At 36.5% G+C, this 21,620-nt stretch overlaps 1 protein-coding gene across 1 annotated transcript in view; it reads right to left on the bottom strand.

The window, feature by feature from the left end:
* The window catches only part of LOC150086707 (N-acetylated-alpha-linked acidic dipeptidase 2-like), a 231,043-nt gene that overhangs the window by 176,110 nt on the left and 33,313 nt on the right, over window positions 1-21,620 (bottom strand). Inside the window, exons 2-3 of the mRNA XM_090371536.1 lie at window positions 16,675-16,864; window positions 5,340-5,536 (exon numbers count right to left, since the gene is read on the bottom strand). Coding sequence (XP_090227662.1) covers window positions 5,340-5,536; window positions 16,675-16,827 — 350 coding nt within the window. The 5' untranslated portion in view covers window positions 16,828-16,864. The remainder of the gene's footprint in view (window positions 1-5,339; window positions 5,537-16,674; window positions 16,865-21,620) is intronic.

Below are 21,620 nucleotides of genomic sequence, written 5' to 3'. Positions count from 1 at the left end.
AGTACTGTATACAGGTGTGAAAGCCTCATTTTAGGAAGGATGCAGACTGCTTGAATGAGTACAGAGAAGGGCAATGAGATTGGTGAATGGAACAAAGGATTGCTCTTACAAAGAAAGACTTAAGTTCTGCAAATTGTAGCGTCTGGAGACTAGGCACCTGTGAGGTGATCTGATTGAGGTGTATAAGGCCCTGAATGGTTTGAGCAAGCTCAATGCAGATGGGATTCTTCCACTTGCCCAGATTAGTCACCTGAGGGGACATAAATTCAAATTGAGGAAAGACAGTTGTAGAATAGATGCGTGGAAATTTGCCTTTAGCCAGCGGGTGGTTGATTGCTGGAACAAACTTCCATCTGTTATTGTGGAAGTTGACAGCTTAAATAAATTCAAGGCAGAACTAGACAAACATTTAGAGTTAATGGATGGGTGAAATGGGATGGTTTTTTTTGGCTGATACTATATAAGCTTGCTTTCTTGCGTGTGTGTTATGGGTGTTTAATGGCGCATAAGCTACACTGGCTATAGTGCACCTTGCTTTCTTGCATCATATGTCTCTACTACTAATGCTAATACTAATGATTAATGGTTCAGTTCCTTTTGTCTGATGCTGTCATGTGAATGTGACTTTAACTCTTGCAAAAACAGTTTTAATTTTCAAAATATGCACATTTCGATAATAAAAATTTACTATAGGAAACAGGAACAGTTTTCTCAGAGGAATACAGTATGGTTTTGTAAAGAGAAAATACTGTTTTAACTAACCTAATAAATTACTGTGACTCATAAGTTGGATGCAGGAATAACTCTGCACACTATTTATTTGGGGAGTTTGGCAAATCATTTAACTCAATCCCACACACAAGAAACTGCTATATATGCTGTAACATACTGAATCACATGTCAGATCCTTAGATGGATTATGAGGAGGGGATGGCTACAAGATAGGAGGCAATGAGTGGTAATTAACAGTCACTCTTCAGAATGGGCTGAATTAGAAATGGGGCCCCTTAGAGATCAGTACTTGGACTACTACTATTCCTGATTTTCTTAAATAACACACTGATAAGGAGATACACAGCATGTCGTCAAAATCTATACATGATGTGAAGATTGGTTAATGATGAGTGTCAAACACTGTTGCTTCAGGATTGACTTAGATAGGCTTGAGGAATGGTGAGCTAAGTAGCAACTGTTTTAATGTTGAAAAATGCAAATTACGAGGGCTGTTCAATAAAGAATGATCACATTTTTCATGAACAATACTGCGCTGTCAAATTTAAGACCAAACTATGTTGCATCACATTGCAACTGCACAGTTTACTCGTGTGCATGGTGCAACCTTTGTAGTTGGTCAAGTTTATGCCTGCTCAGTTTCGCATACATAACAATGGATGTGACATGCAAGGAACAGCATGCTGCTCTCATATTTTGTTTCTGTCTCAAGAAAACATCAGCTGAAGCATATGATATGTTAAAAAAAGCTTATAGTGAACCTGCGCTTCTGTATAGCACAACTTGCAAATGAATTAGAATGTTTAAAGATGGACGTGATTCAATCACAAAAATTGGCAGTTCTTTACTCCAATCACTGCTGTCACCATAGAAACCAAAACATTGCTTCTGTAATAGTGAGAGAAGATTGATGCAATAGTAAAGAAACTGGCAGAAATGTTAAGAATATTGGTAGGAAACATGCATAGTTTGTGTGTGTGCACAAACTGGGTTCCAAGACTACTCACACCTGAGCAGCAGCAAGTTGGCATGGAGGTTTGTCAGGAGCTGCAACAGATGATTACCAAATATGGTGAGGTTGGTTACAGAGCTGTATTGCACACTTTGCTGGATCACATTCATTGCAAATGACTACGACTGCAGGTAGGTGCTACATCACAACAACGTGAGACTTCACAATGCTCATACTGTGATTGAGTACTTAGTCAGTATTAATGTCAATTGTGTTCCTAATCAGCCCTAGAGCCCTGACCTTGCACTCTGCAATTTCTTTTTTTATTTCCAAAGTTAAAGAAAGAGCTGCAAAGCAATGAAAACGTTTCCAGTCATCAGAAGCTGTAGAGACATTGGAGAAAATTCTCAAATGTAGGTCAAAAAATGGCTTCCATTATGTTTTCTAAGAATGACAGAAATGTTGGAGTAAGTGCATTTCATCAAATGGGGACTACTCTGAAGAGAACCATAAACATTTGGACGATTAATAAAAGTATGTTATGAAAAAAAATTATGATCATTCTTTATTGAACTGCCCTTATATTAACTTGGGAAAATAGCAATGTCTAAATACCACGTACACTGGGAGGGGTTGAATTAAAAATGGTAGAGGAAAAAAAGATTTATGGATGATTTATACCAAGATTTATACAAGCAGACGGGTGGCAAAGACAGCTCACTTTGCCCAGTCAGTGATTTGTATTGTAGAAATAGGGAAATTATAATTCTACAGTATAAGACAAAATTGTGAGACCATTCTTGGAATACTACATTCAAATATACTATAAAAAAGGCATTGAGATTCTGGATAGGTCTGCAGTGGGCAATGTGCCGATTTAAAAATAGTAGAGGAAAAAAAGATTTATGGATGATTTATACAAAGATTTATACAAGCAGATGGGTGGCAAAGACAGCTCACTTTGCCCAGTAAGTGTATTGTAGAAATAGGGAAATTATAATTCTACAGTATAAGACAAAATTGTGAGACCATTCTTGGAATACTACATTCAAATATACTATAAAAAAGGCAGTGAGATTCTGGATAGGTCTGCAGTGGGCAATGTGCCGATTAGGAAAGGGAGTGCCAATGAACGGAAAGGAAATTTTAATAGTATGAAATGATGCTAGAGCGACAGGACATAAATTCAAACCAAGGGTGAAGAATTTTAGACTGGACTCTAGGAAGGTTTTCTTTAGCCAGTAATCGTAATAAGAGATTAAACAGCATTGCACTTCATGTAAATTTTAAAGGCAAAAAATTAGTTTATTGAAATAAGCTTGAAAGGAAACTTTGCACAGTAAACATTCCAATAACCAACTATTTAGAGGCCAATTCTGATGACATTTTCTAATCCTTGTGGATATCATTTTCAAGTTTAGAGAAAAAAAAAAAAACAAGGTAATTGTAAGAACTGGTTATATAATGTACTATTTTTAGAATTAAAGAAATCATGTGAATTACAAGGAAAGGTTTTGAAAATACACTATTCTATTTTTAATCAGTTATGCAATAATTATGAAATTGTTATTGGCAAGTGTAGAAAAATAAATTGAACAAATACTGTACAGTTTTATGAAGTAAAGAAATTAAATGAATTAGGAAGGAACACTAGTTACAAGGAAACCACATGTTATATGTGTGTGTGTGTGTGTGCGCGTGCGTGCGTGTGCGTGCACACCAAATGTTGTATAGTTTATTTAAATTGTCAGAGAAATCAAAAATAGAACTTCTGTAACTGGTTACTATTATTTACTTCCTATTATTTACAATTAAGATATAATGAATAAGTAGTGAGAACAATTTTTCTCATAATTTTCAATAACTTGTTTTTAATAAAATGAAGGTAATATAACATTAATGGTTAATGTATGTTGTTTAATATTTAATATTTGTTGTTCTCACTACTTCTCCATTTATATCTTAATTGTAAATAATAGGTAGTAAGTAGCCAGTTACACAAGTTTCAAGTTTCCATTTCTCTGACAATTCAAATAAGCTATACAGTGTTTGACATAACTAGACCTTTAAATCACCGAAGAAGTTACTAACAGTTGTCTCTGTAATCTTGACAGTTTCTCAGAATCATTTTATTAATTTCACAACACCCAGTTCACACAATTTGTTTCTAAATAAATATATATACAGTAGACCCTCGATTTTCCAGGACAGATGGTAAAAAACAAATCCCAGATAATTGATTTCCCGGTTAATTCAAAAATATAAAACTCCCCGACATACGTAAGGATACGTTCCAGGACTTTTTACTTCGTCGAGTTTTACGTAACTCGGGAATGACTAATAACGTATTGCTACTATATTATTATTGACACATCTGAATTCCGTGCGGTACTTGTTAATGTTTGGTCATTTTGATACGTCCTTATTATAATGATTCCTTAGAGATTTAACAGATGCACCATTTTCAAACTTTTGAATAATTTCAAGTTTTTGTTTAACTGAAAATGCAACCCATTATTTTCGCGATTTCTAAGCAAAAAAAAAAAAAAAAAAAAATTTCGACATCCCTGACATACATAATGAAACAAAATTTGTCCTTTTGTGCTGCAGTGGAACGCGACACAATAAAACAAAATATACATTTGATCTCTCTTTTTTTCTTTTTATTTTTTTTTGAGTGGCGGGTGTGAAGACAGCAGAGATTGCAAGATAATAGGTACATTAATCTCCCAATGACGACTTATAATGCTGCTTGTTGCTTATTTACGACTTGCAAAATATCTGTTTATACCTATTCTAGTTATTACTTGAATTTTTTGATTTCTGGTTGATTTTTTTTTTTTTTTTTAAATTTGGAATCTTGAAGTGTCCCGGTTAATCGAGAGTCTGCTGTATATAAATAATGTATGGTTTTCTTGAAACTAGTTTTCTTTCCTTATTCATTTAATTTTTTTAATTCATAAAACTGTACAACATTTGTTACAACTAGCCCTCATTCAGTTTATGTTTATAGACTTGACAATGACAATTTCATGATGATTGCTCATGTGATTAAAAATAGAGCAGCTTATCTTCGTAACTTTTTTATCCTCACAATTCACATGATTTCTTTAATTTTAAAAATAGTGCAGCATCATATAACCACTTCGCACAATCGCATTATTTTTCCTTCCTCTAGACTTGAAAACAATATCCACAAGGATTTCAAAATGTCAAAATTAGCCCCAAATGGTTGGGTTATTGGAATGTTTACTATAAAGTTTCCTTTCCTGTTTTCTTTTTCTTGTTTCAATAAACTCAATCCTTTTTTGCCTTTAAAATTTACATGGAGTGCAGTGCTGTTTAATCTCTTATTACATTTAGTTAATTCTCATGTATGTCTTTCTCCAAGGAATTAGATTTAGCTAGTAAGTTAATTACTGGAACCAGCTGCCTCCATGGGTAGTTCAAGCCATTGTTTTTTGGGGAAATTCAAATGTCTGATGGATTGATATCTATGGGAAGAGGAAAGTACAAAAATTAGTTTTTTTTTTAAACATAAGCTACAGAGTGCAGAGCAAAAGCTTCTGGCTTTTTTGCACTGGTAATACTAACCACAGTTTTTAATCCATTGGTTTGAGGATTAAAAAGATTTTAATTGCACTGTTTTACTTACCTCAAAAAATTACGAATGCTTTCCTGGTCAATCATCTCTTGGAATGCATGAGAATATTTATCTCTATATGCATAAACTTCAGATGAATATAAACAGTGTTTTCCCTCATCTTTTTGTAAAACAACTTCATGTACTCCTCTTCTCACAATATAACCAAGTATCAGACCAACTAAGAAAATGAATATCAGAAATAATGCCTGCAAAAGGAAAAACACTAATTTGTTAATGTATACAGTCTATTATTTAAATAATTAACTTTCTTTCACAAATAACAATTTTATGATGAATACTCACTACTAATAAATAAATCCATACTATAATTTTTACTGATTTATAGAGCCATCTCTCACTTTGCCTGTTATTATCTATCACTTAAAAAACAGAATACCGGGGATCCTGTAGAGCTACATATCAGCATACATGTTTTAATTACATAGTCATGCCCCAAACATTCACCTAATAATCAAGACTGCTGTAACTTGAAGAAAAATTATGATTAAAAGGAAAAGTAGTTTTTGACTTTTCAACATCAGTATGCATCTGTTACTACAACCATTATGCTATTCAAAAAAAAAATTTTTTTTTTCTGAAACCGAGAGAAAAATATGCAGTTATAGGGTAACTTTGAAATAATGTCAAAGATACAGCTCAAAGTTTTTATTGTATCTAGATTTTTCATTTAAGATGTCATCCTTTAAAAATATAGTATATACTCAGAGGTCATTATAAACAATCATCTTTTCACACTAGTGGAGACTCTTTCAACACAACTAAAGAGGTTAGGCAAGCTAAGGCAGATTACGGGCTGTCTTGCAAAGAATGCAAAGAAAAACATCAATTCATTACTTATGTAAACAACAGAAGAAGAAGAAGAAAAAAATGTTCTTGTATATACTCCAGTGGAGTTTACAATAAATAAATCAATACAAATTTTAATGGCATTTAGCAGTCACGGGCTTGAACCCCGGTCCACTCAAAGAGTGTGTACTACTGCACTCGTGCTCCTGACCACTCAGGTTCACTGCATATGAATGAGTTTAACTGTTGATGATCCTGCTCAGGTTGCCGACAAGATAATTTTCATCTACATTCGCATATGAATTTTTTAGGATGAGCGTACCAGAAGTGTATCAAATTCTACCAGAGAGCTAAACAATTTTGTAATAACTAAGAAGAAAGTGGAAGAAATCACAGAAGGTATATCAGGCTTAAAGTCTAAGTCTGCAGATGATACAAAGATTGGCAGGGTGGTTAATGACAGTAATGAAGGTATGCTGCAGCAACAAGATCTAGAAAAATTGGGTATATGGGCTGAGAAATGGCAATTCAAGTTTAACATTGACAAATACAAGGTACTGCATATGGGTAGCAGTAATCCCAGAGTAACATACCAACTATATGGTACTACACAATGGGTAGTGGAAAATAAAAAGGACCTGGGGTAATTGTGCAGTCAGATGTGAAGTTCTCTGAGCAATGCAGACAGGCTGCTAGGGCAGCTCATGGGATTTTTCTTATGATATACAGGAACTTTGTAGCAGGAACAAGGAAGTGATTATACCATTGTATAAGGCAATGATCAGGCCTCATCTTGAGTACTACATAGAGGTCTGGATGCCTCATTTTAGGAAGGAGGTAGAGCTGCTGGAATGGGTACAGAGAAGGGCAATGAGGCTAGTGAGGGGAACAAAGGGGTGATCTTACCAAGCAAGGCTTCAGTTCTGCAAATCATAGCATCTGGAGACTAGGCACCTGCGAGGTGATCTGACTGGTGTATTTAAGGCTTGAATGGCTCGAGCAAACTCAATGCAGATGGGATTCTTGATCAGACTTGTTTGTTTGCCTTGTTTACGATTTGTTTTTTTTGTTTGTTGTTCTGTTTACCATTTGTTTGCCTTGGCATTTATTCCATCATGAAAAAAAAGCCGTGAAGTAGGGTTGAATTTGAAAGTGTCTGCAATTCTGCCCAGACACGATAGGAGGGAGTATATGATGAGAGCCTTGTCGATCAATTCGGCCCTGGAAAGATTGTGCAAGGCTCAAGGGGTAGAATTTTTTTCAGCCTGGACTGTACTTGTTAACAGGAGAGATTGCTTCTACAGGGATGGGATACACTTAAATAGAAAGGGTGCAAGAATATTTGCTGATGCTATCGAGGCAGTGTTAGGTGGGTCGGAAAACTGCTAGCTTGGGGGGGGGGAGACAAAGACAAATAGATTAACAGTAGCCACTGGCAGAGGTGAAAGAGATTCTTGCACTGCTTCTATTGGAATGAGCAGAAGCCTGAAAAACAATATGCAGGATATTTCAGAGACTGCTGGAAGTCATTGCGGTACAAGTAAACACATGGGTTGTGTTAGGGTAGCTAAGAATAGAAACAGGTGCATGTATACTTGCGTGTACACCAATTCTAGGAGTTTAGTAAATAAATTTGATGAATTTGAGGTTTTGCTCAAAACATCAAAGGCAGATATTGTTGGGATATCAGAGACATGGTGTCACACAGATATAAGGAATGCAGAACTGGAATTTGGGGAGTACAACGTCTACAGAAAGGATAGACAGGATAGGAAGGGAGGAGAGGTTATGCTATTAGTTAAAAAACACATAAAATCGATGGAAGTGAAGCCAGTCGACATCGATGGACAGGGCAGTGTCGAGTCAGTTTGGTGTGACATAAGCATGGGTAAATCAAAATTGAGAGTAGGAGTGTGCTATAGGCCTAATGACTCTGATGAGTATAATAAGATACTGTACAGGGAAATAGAATGGGCCAGTAAATCAGAGAGTCTTATAATGGGGGATTTTAATTTCCCAGATATTGACTGGAATTTCTGGGTTGGTCACTCACACACTAGCAAGGCTTTTGTGGATTTATTGGATGATTGTTTTCTACACCAGCATGTTCGGGAGGCAACTAGAGGGAGTACTACTCTTGATCTGATTATCAGTAGTGATTCTTCATGCATTAAGAATCTGCAGATAAAGGAACCACTAGGTGGCAGTGATCACAGTGTGCTGAAGTGGGATTTACTCAAGGAGGTAACTACCATCAGAGGTAAAGGGAAGGGTTTTTGCTTTCATAAAGGCGACTATGATGGGCTCAGACAGTATTTAAATTCTATACAGTGGGACCAACTGATGATGTTACCAACAGCAAATTCAAAATGGGAAGCATCCAAGGAACTAATCTTGGAAGCTACCAGGCTTTACATACCAACCAAGAAATATTGTTCAAGGTTCAGGCCTAACTGTTTGTCAGATGAACTAATGAGACATATGGCAGAGAAGAAAAATGCATGGGATACATACAAATTAATGGGTGACATGGAAGCCTATGATAGATATAAGTTGGTCTATAACCAAGTCACAAAGGAGATTAGGCAGGCAAAGGCAGATTATGAGAAATCCTTGGCAAAGGATGCAAAGAAAAACAGAAAAGAGGTCTTTACCTATTTAAACTCAAGAAGGAAAGGGATGAATCAGATTGGTCCACTGGATGTTGATGGTTCAACAGTTGAGGATCCTGCTCAGGTGGCTAACAATCTAAACGAGTATTTTGCATCTACAAAGGGTACTAGGAAAGTTTTGCAATACAGCTTTGTTTATTTAATTTTTTCAAAGTAATTTCCTCTACATTCAATACACCTCTCCATCCTCCGAAACCAATCTTTAAACCAGTTCTGCCAATTTTCACTAGGGAGTAAAGCACACTCGTTGTCCCAAGCCCGTAGAAGGTCCTCATCACTGGAAAACCGCCTCCCTTTTAGCTTCATTTTCACATGCGGGAACAGTGCAAAGTCGCAAGGAGCAAGGTCTGGACTGTAGGGAGGGTGCTCGAGAAGTTTCAGTCCTGTCGTGGTCAAATATTCGGTGCAGGCTTTGGCGCGGTGAGCTGCAGCATTATCGTGATGGAGGTACCAGGTGTCCATTCTTGACTTTGGCCGCAGGTTCTTCATAGATCCAATGACTTTAGGCAGGCATTGTTGATTATACCACTTAGCTGTGACTGTCTTCTGCGTGTCCAAAACGACACGTTCCACAATTCCACTCGATTTGAAAAATACAGCTATCATTTTCTTCTTTACAGATCGGGATTTTCTGACAATTACGGGTGTGTCGTCATCATCAAAGACCCAAACTTTGTTTTGAGCCTTGGTCGGCAGATCGTAATAGTACAGCCAAGTCTCGTCACCTGTCACGATGTTGTTCACATACCGAGATTGTCCCTTATCAAACTTTTTTAACATCTCCCGGCACCAAGTCACACGTCGTGTCATCTGCTCTTCAGTCAGTTGATGCGGCACCCAGAGAGAACAAAGTTTCTTCACGTGCAAATGATCTTGCAGAATCGAACGAATTGCTTTTGCATTTAGGCCCAAAGTATCCTCTATCTGTTGGTAGGTCACTCGCCTGTTTTCGTCAAGCATTTTCCTCACAGCAGTAACGTTTTCCTCCGTAACTGACGTTCGTGGCCTTCCCGGCCTCTCAGAATCCTCCAGAGTGAAATTTCCCCTTTGGAATTCTCTATACCACCTGAATATCGTTGTACGATGTGGACAATCATCATCTAGTGCAAGAGTCATTTCTTCTAAGCACTGGTCTATGGTTAAACCATGCACGAAATTATATCGCAACACTGTCCTTATCTCATTTCGTGACCACAATGCCATCGCAAGCACTTTACACTCTCACTACTAATGAATAACTGAGCCCATCGACTTGGCGCGGCGGCTACTATGCACGTATGAACATGTCTCAACATGCAGCAACAAGCAGCTTCCTGTGATTCATTCTTGCGTCATATTGCAAAACTTTCCTAGTACCCTTTGTACATTCACACATGAGGAGTTATTCAGGAAGGGGAATGTCGTAGGTGAAGTAAACATTGGCAGTGAGCTAGATGATTTTCTAATAACTGAGAGGAAAGTGGAGGAGATATTGTTGAGGATAAACATAAAAAAGGCACCCGGGGTGGATGGGATCTATCCAGTTATATTAAAGGAGGCATCAAAGGAAGAAAGCAAACCCCTAGCCATAATTATGAGAGCTTCTTTGGACTCGGGGGAGGTACCCATAGACTGGAGATGTGCAAATGTAACCCCAATTCACAAAGGAGGATCAAAGGCTGACAGAAGTAATTATAGACCTGTTAGTTTAACTTCGGTTCCAGGAAAATTAATGGAGGCACTGGTTAAAGAAGCACTGCAGGATCATCTGGACAAGAATTCAGTTATAGCTCAGACACAGCATGGTTTTGTTAAGGGCAGGTCTTGTCTGACCAATTTGATTGGATACTATGATGTAGTCACAAAAGAACTGGATGCAGGGAATAACTTTGATATTATATATTTGGATCTTAGAAAGGCTTTTGATACTGTTGCGCATGGAAGGCTGCTGCACAAATTGGAGCAGTGTGGCATTGGAGGCAAATTGCTGCTTTGGATAAAGGGATGGTTGAGTGGCAGAAGACAGAGAGTGGTAATCAATGGACACTGCTCAACGTGGACTAATGTTATTAGTGGAGTTCCTCAGGGTTCAGTGTTGGGTCCATTGTTGTTTTCTGTATTTATAAATGATATAGATGATGGTATATCAAGCTTAATGTCCAAGTTTGCAGACGATACAAAGGTTGGCAGGGTTGTTAAGGACACTACTGATGCTATGCTGCTGCAACAGGATCTGGAAAGGTTGAGCAGATGGGCTGAGAGGTGGCAAATGAAGTTTAACATTGACAAATGTAAAGTACTACATATGGGAAACAGTAACCCCAGATCAACGTATCAACTCTGTGGTACTACGCTGACAGTGGTAGAGAATGAAAAGGACCTGGGGGTAATTGTGCAGGCAGATATGAAGTTCTCTGAGCAGTGCAGACGAGCTGCAAGAGTAGCTCATGGTGTCTTGTCAATGATATACAGGAATTTTTCTAGCAGGGATAGGGATGTGATTATTCCCTTGTATAAGGCATTGGTCAGGCCACACCTTGAGTACTGTATACAGGTCTGGAGACCTCATTTCAAGAAGGATGTAGAGCTGCTGGAATGAGTACAGAGAAGGGCAACAAGATTAGTGAATGGAACAAAGGGTTGCTCTTACGAAGAAAGGCTTAAGTTTTGCAAATTACGGAGTCTGGAGACTAGGCATCGGCGAGGTGATCTGATAGAGGTGTATAAGGCTTTGAATGGCTTGAGCATGCTCAATGCCGATGGGATTCTTCCTCTTGCTCAGAATAATCACCTGAGAGGGCATAAATTCAAATTGAGGAAGGATGGATGTCGGATAGATGTGCGGAAATTTGCCTTTAGCCAGCAGGCAGTTGGTTTGTGGAATAGACTTCCATCACTTGTTGTTGAAGTTGATAGCCTAAACAAATTTAAGGCTCAGCTGGACAGGTATTTCGAACGAACGGAGGGGTGAAATGGGAGTAGTGGTTGTGCTTTTTTTTTTTTTTTTGGCTGATGCTGAATAAGCTTGCTTTCTTGCATCATATGCCTCTACTAATGCTAATGCTATCTGATGAAATTCCAGAAGCATTCAACGTTCTGAAGCCCTATTTGCCAACAGAAGCTAATGATGTGATTGAGTGGTTCGAAAACAATTATATTTGTGGAAGAATAAGATGGTATTTGCATAATGATACTGCTGTTTGTAATCTACAATTGTTTCCACCAATTTTGTGGTAGGTGTATAACTCCATAGAACAAGGAATGTATATGAGAGGCATAAATTCAAATTGAAGAAGAATGGTTGCAGAATAGATGTGTGGAAGTTTGCCTTCAGCCAATGGATGGTTGATTGCTGGAACAAGCTTCCATCCATTGTTGTGGAAGTGGATGGTTTGAAAAAAATCAAGGAAGAACTAGACAAACTATTGTAGATATGTGATAGATATGTGAAATGGGATGATTTTTTTTTTTTTTTTTTTTTGCCGATGCTGTATAAGCTTTTTTTCTTGCATCATTTGGAACTAATAATACTAACAATACAATAATACTGGACTGCTTATAATAATAAGATTTAAAAATTTTAGGAATTAATAGTTTTTTTTTTTTTTTGGAGATCATTCTTCTCATTTATTTGGATATTTCCAATTGAGAAATCTATTGAAAAAGGATTAAAAGTGTGTACAAGATAAAACTTATCAGTGTTAGTTCATACCTCTTGTTGAAATGGGCAAAATTTGTGAAATTGTTCCATCTCAAAAGAGAACAACAAAATTAACACACATGGATATTTAATGATAAAAGACATACATTGCAAGAATGTTTATTGTGATTTATTTATCACATTTATTTATTGTGAGTGTATTTATCACACAAATTCTTCAAAAGTTTGTGAATCATAATCATACTCCAGAATCAAGTGCTACCACTGTTGCAAAAGTCATTGGGCAATTAAGATGCACATAAAACAAACAAAAAATCTTCTGTGATTATTCAAACCAAAGGTGTTGCCATCCCTCAAGAGATTTAGCCATATATGGTGTCAAAAAATGCTCTCTGCAGGATAATAAAATGGATGAGAAAAGCTGAATGACCAGCAGAGCCACAATCATTGGACAAATTGACATTCAAATTGCTTTTTGCAAAACATTAAATGGAAAGTTATTTTTGGTTAGAGAGTCTGTAGTGGGAGAGAAGAGAAATCTAGGTTTTACAACAAAAGTAAATGTTCAACATTTATCACAGGCTCAATATTAGATTATGGTTGGTACATTCAAAACTGTTCCCAAAATTTTTTTATCAGCTTTATACAATACACGAACTGGTTGGTTCTGGAAATTACTGAATTCTACCATTAGTTTATGTGTTAATGACCAGCAAGAGTGAAGAAAATTATAAACATTTATTTCAATATTTGAATGACTTTGCTAAAGAAAACGAAACTGAAATGAGGCCACAGACAATATCAACTGATCTAGAATTGGGTGCAATAAATGCTTCTAAAAAATGAACTTCCTGATGTATCTAACAAAGCTTGTTTCTTCCTAGTGTGGTTGGAGAAAAATTCAAGCGAGTGGATGACGAAGAGTTTAGTTCGATGCTATACCATTTGTTTGCCTTGGCATTTATTCCATCTGATGAAATTCCAGAAGCATTCAACATTCTGAAGCCCTATTTGACAACAGAAGCTAGTGATGTGATTGAGTGGTTCGAAAACAATTATATTTGTGGAAAAATAAGACGGTATTTGCATAATGGTACTGCTGTTTGTAACCTACAATTGTTTCCACCAATTTTGTGGTAGGTGTATAACTCCATAGAACTAGGAATTTCATGTACCCAAAATATCGTTGAAGCATGGCATAGACGATGGGAGAACATAACTGGAGTGCACATTGGTGTCTAGAGTATCATTGAAGAATTTCAGAAAGAACAGCAACACGCAGATAACCAAGTTGAATGCATATTGTATGTTGAACCCTGTTCAAAATGAAAGAAGGCAACAATTGAGAAATGAGAATTTTGAACAGATGTGAATGATCGTGAAAATTGATCTGTGATGGATTACCTTTGTGGAATTGCTTGTAGTCTTTCATTCTAATTAATAACATTGTTAAATTAAGTTAATTTAGTTTTTAGTAAACTACAACTATATATGTTCTTCAAACATATGACATTTAAATATTTAATTATTTTACATAATTAATGACATTTAATATATGTATGCAACTTACGTAATTTTGCAAAAATGTGCAATGCTTTTAATGAACGTGTTTCATATAACGTAAATGTAAAACTACCAATTACAATTAAGTTTAAATTTACATTTTTTATTTGCTGTTACTAAGAGGGTGTTATGGCTGTTGGTATTATAGTGTGTCGGGATTTTTGTTTGTCAGGATTACAGCTACTTTGAAATAAACATTACGCACGACCAAACTGTGTGATGCCTCGAACTAGAATGCCGATCACATCAGCATCAGTGTTGGCACAGAATAACATATCAACTATGTATTATCACACTCAGAGTAGTGGAGAACAAAAAAGACCTGGGGTAACTGTGCAATCAGACATTAAGTTCTCTGAGCAATACAAACAGGCTGCCAGGACAGCTCATGGAATTTTGTTCATGTCAATGATATACAAGAATTTTCTGATTACCCCAGCAAGGACAAGAAGGCGATTTTACTATTGTATAAGGGAATGGTTAAGCCACAGAGAACTGCATACAGGTGTAGAAGCCTCTTTTTAGGAAGGATGTGGATCTGTAGGAACAGGCAGCAGAGAAAGGAAACAAGATTAGTGAGGGGGAACAAAAGGGTACTCTTACCAAGTAAGATTCAGTTCTGCAAATTGCATCTAAAGCTAAATGCTGATGGAATCCTTCCTCTTTACTCAGACAACACACATATTGGAAAACAAATTTAAATTGAGGAAGGTTGAATTCAGGACAGATGTGTGTGTGTTGACAGGAGGCCACTTTGCATGTTTTGTGGCTAAAAAACCTGCAATAGTTTGTGTGGGGGGGGGAACTTACTCCTTTTTTGAGATCAACTAAATACAGCCTTGACTGAAGATTCCTTTAGAAATTCTCCAGTCCACAATGGAACTTGAACACCTCTCCAAATGAGTGACAGTGGCAAAACTACTACACTGTCAAGGAGGATACATGACCTTCTAGTATTGTTGTTGTTGTTATTTGGCTTTTTAGGAGCATTAGCAACTAAGGCCATATTGCTCCAGGGATATGCAGTGGTCAATCCCTGACCTTTCCGCATACTCCGTATTTCGTGGTCACGGGCTCGAACCCCGGTCTAATCAAGAAGCGTGTGCTACGCACTTCTGCTCCTGCCCACCTGGCTACGGAGGCACCCATTCTAGTATTGGACAGGTATGCCAGTTCCCCCCCCATAATTGCACTTAATTCGGGAATGAAACCATATCCTCCTACATAAGGTGATTATCCCATAGTATAAAGTAATGGTTGTGCTGCATCTTGGGTGCTGCATACAGGTTTGGAAGCCACATTTTAGGAAGGATTTAAATCTGTTGAAATGGGTGTAGAGGAGCAATGATGTTAGTCAGAAGCACAGTTAGTTAGTTATTTGGTTTTTAGGAGCATTAGCAACTAAGGCCATATTGCTCCGGGATATGCGGTGGTCATTCCCTGACCTTTCTGCATCCTCCGTATTTGGTGGTGACGGGCTCGAATCCCGGTCTAATCAAGAAGCGTGTGCTACGCACTGCTGCTGCTGCTTCCCACCTGGCTACGGAGGCACCTCAGGGGCACAAAAGAATACTCTTGTCAAGAAAGACTTCTGTAAATGTTTTCTGTAAAACTTATGTAAAAGTTGTACAAATTGCAGAATCTGAAAATTAGGCACCTGCAAGGAGACCTGATTGACATGTTTAAAGCCTTTAAATGGATTGAGTTAACTACATGCTGATGGTAGCTTACTCCTTCTCAGATGACACTCACACAAAAGCACATAAATTCAAATCACAAAGAGGATAGCTGAAGGATAGACGTATAAAAATTTTCTTTCAGCCAGAGGGTAACTGACTGTTGGAATAAACTTACATCTGCTGCTGTGAAGATCGTTATTTTTAAATCCTGTATAACTTTAAAGAATGACAAGGCCAAAGTATTAGATAGGATGAGCAGGAGAAGTGGATAGGTTTTATTTTTTATTTTTGCTGAGGCTGTATGAGTTTGCTTTCTTGCATCATTTTGCCACTACTAATAACCTTTTCTCCATTAATAATTTCTAGAATGTCCCCCACTGAAATGGTAACTTATATACTGTATATGAACAGTTTTAGAAAATGAAATATTTAAAATTAGTAACAAAATTAAGGTTGATGGATGCTAACCTACAAAATAACTTACAAATAGCCACAACATCCTCTGCATTTCACCAAAAATAATGTATTAATGGGATTTTTGGATTTGGAAATGGTTCACTTGATACTCAAGTGAACCATGTTCAAATCCATGTCCAAGCCTGTATGTTACAATTGTAACATACAGTGAACGAACAGTGAATTTCCAATAAATGGAAATAGTTATTAAAAAGCTTTTATGATTCTAAATATTTCTTTATGACGTGGTTACATCATATTAATGTGTCCTGCATTGAGATCAAGATCTGGTCACTTTAAACTTTATGCAATAATCACCCAATAACCTACAGTTAACTGTGAAGGCTGGCTAGATTTGCTTTCTTTTGTTGAGCAACATCTGGTGCCAAAGTCCTAGATAAACAATTTTTAAATAAAAGATATCTTTTGGGACTAAGTTATAGGTAGCTGGAAGATTAACATAAAACTGTTTACTTGTTTGTTTGTTTTTTAAAATAAAATTCAAAAAAAGCATATTTGATAAATACCTTTAAGACTTTTCCTTTTGTGCCAGAAAACCAACCTGGAGATGATGCTTGTATATGAGGCTGCTGCCCATTAGGGGGTATATCCATATCCACATTATCAGCATCAACATCCCATTTTGTATATGCCTTTTTGCCTCGAATGTAGTCTGTCATAATTCTGCTGTTGCTCAGTACAGGTGTATGAAATAAACTGTCAAATAAGCAAATTTAATTTTATTTTTTGATAAAGTATATACATTCTCAAAATCTAAAAAACAAAACTATTCAATAAACCAACAATATCAGTATACTGTACCATTAACAAGAAGAGAATGTAATAACATATTATACATATAACATATTCTTTCAATTCATAGATGTTTTACTCATTTCATTAATGTATCATGAATCAAACAAACTTATCTGCAAAAAGAACAAAACTCCAAAAAAATTCTAAATTCATTTCACAAAGTGTTTAAATATTCATCTCAAGCATTCAAAGAGGGTTTTAGTTATAATTCCAATAATGTCCATTTCTATCTACAATATTCTATTACATACTTTTTTCTATATAATAGCAGTGTAAATACACTATAGTTTACCCATAAATTTAACTACATAAGTAGTGTCACGGCATCGTTTGATTTTTATCTCATATTGTGGCTACCTTCACAACGAGATACCAGGTATTGCACTACTTTGAATAAATAATGCTTCTCTAGTAGAGGAGACTACTGTTATTTATTCTCAGTGGGCACTACCACCCAGACACGTTTTGGAGCTTGTTGGCTCACTCATCGGTGGGTGGGCAGGTACCCTGATAATGCAGACAATATGAGATAAAATCAAACAATGCCGTGACACTATTTATGTAGTTAAATTTATGGGTAAACTATGGTGTATTTACACCAATATTATATAGTTAATTTCAACTGATAACATATTATGCCTTGTGCATTTAGTCTTCAAAATATTATCATTATCTTCACCATTTGACATCTCTCAATTTGGAATTAACTTCGCAAACGTGATGGCAAGTCTGCATTATCAGGGGTACCTGCCTACCCACCGATAAATGAGCCAACAAGCTCCAAAACACATCTGGGTGGTCGTGCCCACTGAGAATAAATAACAGTAGTGTCCTCTACTAGAGAAGCGTTATTTATTTGTAGTGCAATACCTGGTATCTCGTTGTGAAGGTAGCCACAATATGAGATAAAATCAAACGATGCCGTGACACTACTTGTGTAAGGCAACATAAGTAGTGTCACATAAGACAACAAACCAACAACTACTTATGTAGTTAAATTTATGGGTAAACTATAGTGTATTTACACAGATATTATATAGTTAATTTCAACCCATAGCATATTATGACTTGTGCATTTAGCCTTCAAAATATTTTTTTCTAATATAATGCTGACTATCAGTTTCTTTAGAAGCACCAATCTCATGCATTCTTATAAAGAAAAAAAAAAAAAAAAAAACTAGTTCTATGGCCTTGCGTGATAAAGATGCTGAGGCATTTGCTATTACTAATGACTTTATACGACTTGTTCATTTATCTATTAGAATACCAGACAATTTTATACAGGGGCAGCCTGTCCATATAGGTGAATTAGGCCATGTTTGGTTGCCTAGGGCCCAAAATTTGAGGACAAAAAAAAAAGTTTAAAAAAGTTAAAATGAAAAAAAAAAAAAAAAAAAAAATATATATATATAAAATAAAGATGTCATTATTTCAATTCTTCCCAATGCATGTACAGAGGGAATATGACAATTTATTTATCTATATTTCTCAGAAATATAGAGAAATGAATTCTGAGAATTTATTAATATTTCAAAACTATTCTGAGAATTTATTAATGTTTCAAAAATATTCTGAGGATTTATTAATATTTCAAATCTTTTATTTGCTGTAAAGATAAATAATATTTGAGTATAAATGTTTTTAAATTTGCATGTGGAGTCAAGGTGACCCACTCCACAATTTTGATAAGCAATAACTCACCACAATGACTCAGTCACTCAGAAAAATGTTTTCTTCCAGTTTACAAACAACCCCAGCTTATATCTGCCCCTGGGTTTTTTTTTTTTTTTGTGGAGGATACAATTTCATAGTTCCATATGACAACAATTGCTGGTAGTTATTCTAGGTCCACTTCTGATCTTAATCAAACACATCTAACACTCAATATTTTCCTCACCAACAATTCTCATATACACAGTTAACATTAATTGGCCTTTCAGTATTTCAGATCATGATTTGGTGATGGTTGCAACTCCAATAGTATGAGGACTGGTACAAAAGTAATGCCGCCTAATTTTTTTGATTTCAAATGTCATGCCATAAATCATTTCGTGTCACTGAGTGGTCACTAGAGGTCTCTAGTTTCACCATACTGTGTGGTGCTGTGATCAGTCTCATGAGTGCAGTTCAAAATGGTAGATGTTACAGATTATATGTATCAAACAAAGAATAGTGAGTTCTTTCATGCATAGTCACAGGTGACAAAATGTGGGTCCATTATGACTCTGAAATGAAGGCAGTCGATGGAGTGGCACCATAAAAATTCACCATGCAAGAATTCAAAAGACAGCCTTCTGTTGGTAATGTCATGGCGACAGTGTTTTGGGACAAAGATGGGGTCTTGCTTATGGACTTCTTGGAGCATGGCATCACAATCAACTCAGATTGATATGTGGAAACATTGAAAAAGTTGAAAGCCCGCAACCGCAGAGTTCGACCGGACAAAAATCTTAACGAGGTTCTGCTCCAAGACAATGCACAACTACACACCAGTCTCCACACGATGGAGGCCACTGCAAACCTGGAGTGCACTGTTCTTCCTCACCCCTCTCATAGTCCAGATCTTGTACCATCTGACTATCACCCCTTCGGTCTGCTGAAGGATGCACTCAGTGGAACCCATTTTGGAAGATGACCAGCTCAAGCACACTGTTCACGAATGTTGTTGTTGTTATTTGGTTTTTAGGAGCATTAGCAACTAAGGCCATATTGCTCCGGGGATATGCGGTGGTCATTTCCTGACCTTTCTGCATCCTCCGTATTTGGTGGTCACGGGCTCGAACCCTGGTCTGATCAAGAAGCGTGTGCTACTCACTGCTGCTCCTGCCCACCTGGAGGCACATTACAGAGGCGCTCCACTGTTCATGAAGTCCTCCGGAGCAAGAGTAAGGACTTTTACAGGATTGGAATACAGTGTCTGACTCAGAGAGGCAGAAGTGCATAGAAAATGATGGCGACTTTGTGGAAAAATAACAGTGTTTATTAATGAGTGAGGATTAATTGATGTAAAAGGCATAGTTGTAGGAATTATATTTTCAGAGTAAAAAAATAGGAGGCATTACTTTCATACCGCTCCTTGTACCTGTCCCACAATTGTCAGCCTCGTGTTGGCTGCCATTATAATAAAGCCAGGTCGGATAAGATGCATTTCTATTTTTCAACTTGGTTGGATCATATCAGATTATGAAAACTGTTATTTCCCATTCACCCTAAACTATCATCCTTTATACAAACCATTCAAAAAATGTGCTAAGGTTGTTCATGATGAGAATAAAGCATATCACAAGTGATTCACATCAAAGTTTCTAGCTTCATTTTCTATGTATATTATAACTGCTGGAACAAACTTCCATCTGTCATTGTGGAATTTGATAGCTTAAATAAATTCAAGGAAGAACTGGACAAACTTTTAGAGTGAATGGATGGGTGAAATGGGAATAAGCTTGCTTTTTTGCATCATATGCCTCGTCTCTACTAATGCTAATAACTCACAATAGTTATACACAAATCATTAGTTAATCAAACATGACTTTGAAAAATCCAAGAATAGGAAGCTTGTACCCCATTTAAATGGTAGTCGAGCCTTCTGATTTGCTGCCAAAGCCATTGGTCACAATTTCTGTCCATCCATCTTCCACCTCCGTTATATCCTGATGACTCCATTGCATCTTCAACTAAAGATAAATATAACTTATTTTACTTTTGCTCTTAAGTCTTACATTGTTGATTTAGTAAATCTTTTCCTATCATACCAAACACATTCTGTTCAGTCTCCTCTCTCTAAGTTTTCCAACAGAGTTTAGAAGAATTCTGGCACAATTTCTATGCCAAAAAACCTCCAGATCCTCATGACATTTTTCAGCTTGCTTTTAAAACCTATGAATTCTGAAGTATAGCTTTTTCACATTCTTTTATTCCATGTGTTTTTCCTTCTGCATGAATATTTACTCATATACAATTACTTCTTCAAAAGGGCAAAGGATCTTTCCTTTCCAATTATAATTTTATCTTGAAACTTCCCATCTCATTACCATTTACAAATATGCATTCTATCAGTTCTGATCCACTACTGATATCTTGGCTTATGTTACTCATTAGTGGATCAATTCCATGGAAAAGTTAGCAGAAACTCAAACAGTTTCTCTCAACATTTCTAAATTTATTCAAACTACCTACTTCTACAACACCAGATGGTAACTTGTTCCAGCAATCAATTACTCTTTGACTGAAAGTGTTTGGGATAAAGGTCTTCTGACAAGGTCATTGTCTTATGGTCTGCCTTTAATTTGTGCAATAGGTGACCAACATGCCTTTCTAAGATATATTTCTATAGGGTACTATTCTAAATCAGAATCTGTAATTTCACCTCTTTCTTCCAAACTAATTTAAATATGTGCATCAACTAGTCAACATCCATTTGTAATTCAGCTCTAAACTAACTGAACTGATTTTTCTTCCTTTATCCATTCTATTTCTGTTCTTTAGAACAACCTTCCCTCTTAAGCATTTCCTGAAATTTACAATCTACAGAAATTCAAGTTTAACATCAACAAGCATCTTGTATTTTCAACCCATAAATAGTACTACAGTAACTGTGGCAGATTCAGAAAAAAATTACAGGAGGGGCACCATTATGTGCCTTGTTTGTGCACAAACA

This window comes from Mastigoproctus giganteus, chromosome 4 (assembly GCF_048544385.1).
Source record: "Mastigoproctus giganteus isolate SK-2022 chromosome 4, ASM4854438v1, whole genome shotgun sequence".
Taxonomy (NCBI): domain Eukaryota; kingdom Metazoa; phylum Arthropoda; class Arachnida; order Uropygi; family Thelyphonidae; genus Mastigoproctus; species Mastigoproctus giganteus.
The sequence above is the reverse complement of the archived record's forward strand: the minus strand, read 5'-3'. Positions and strand labels throughout refer to the sequence as shown.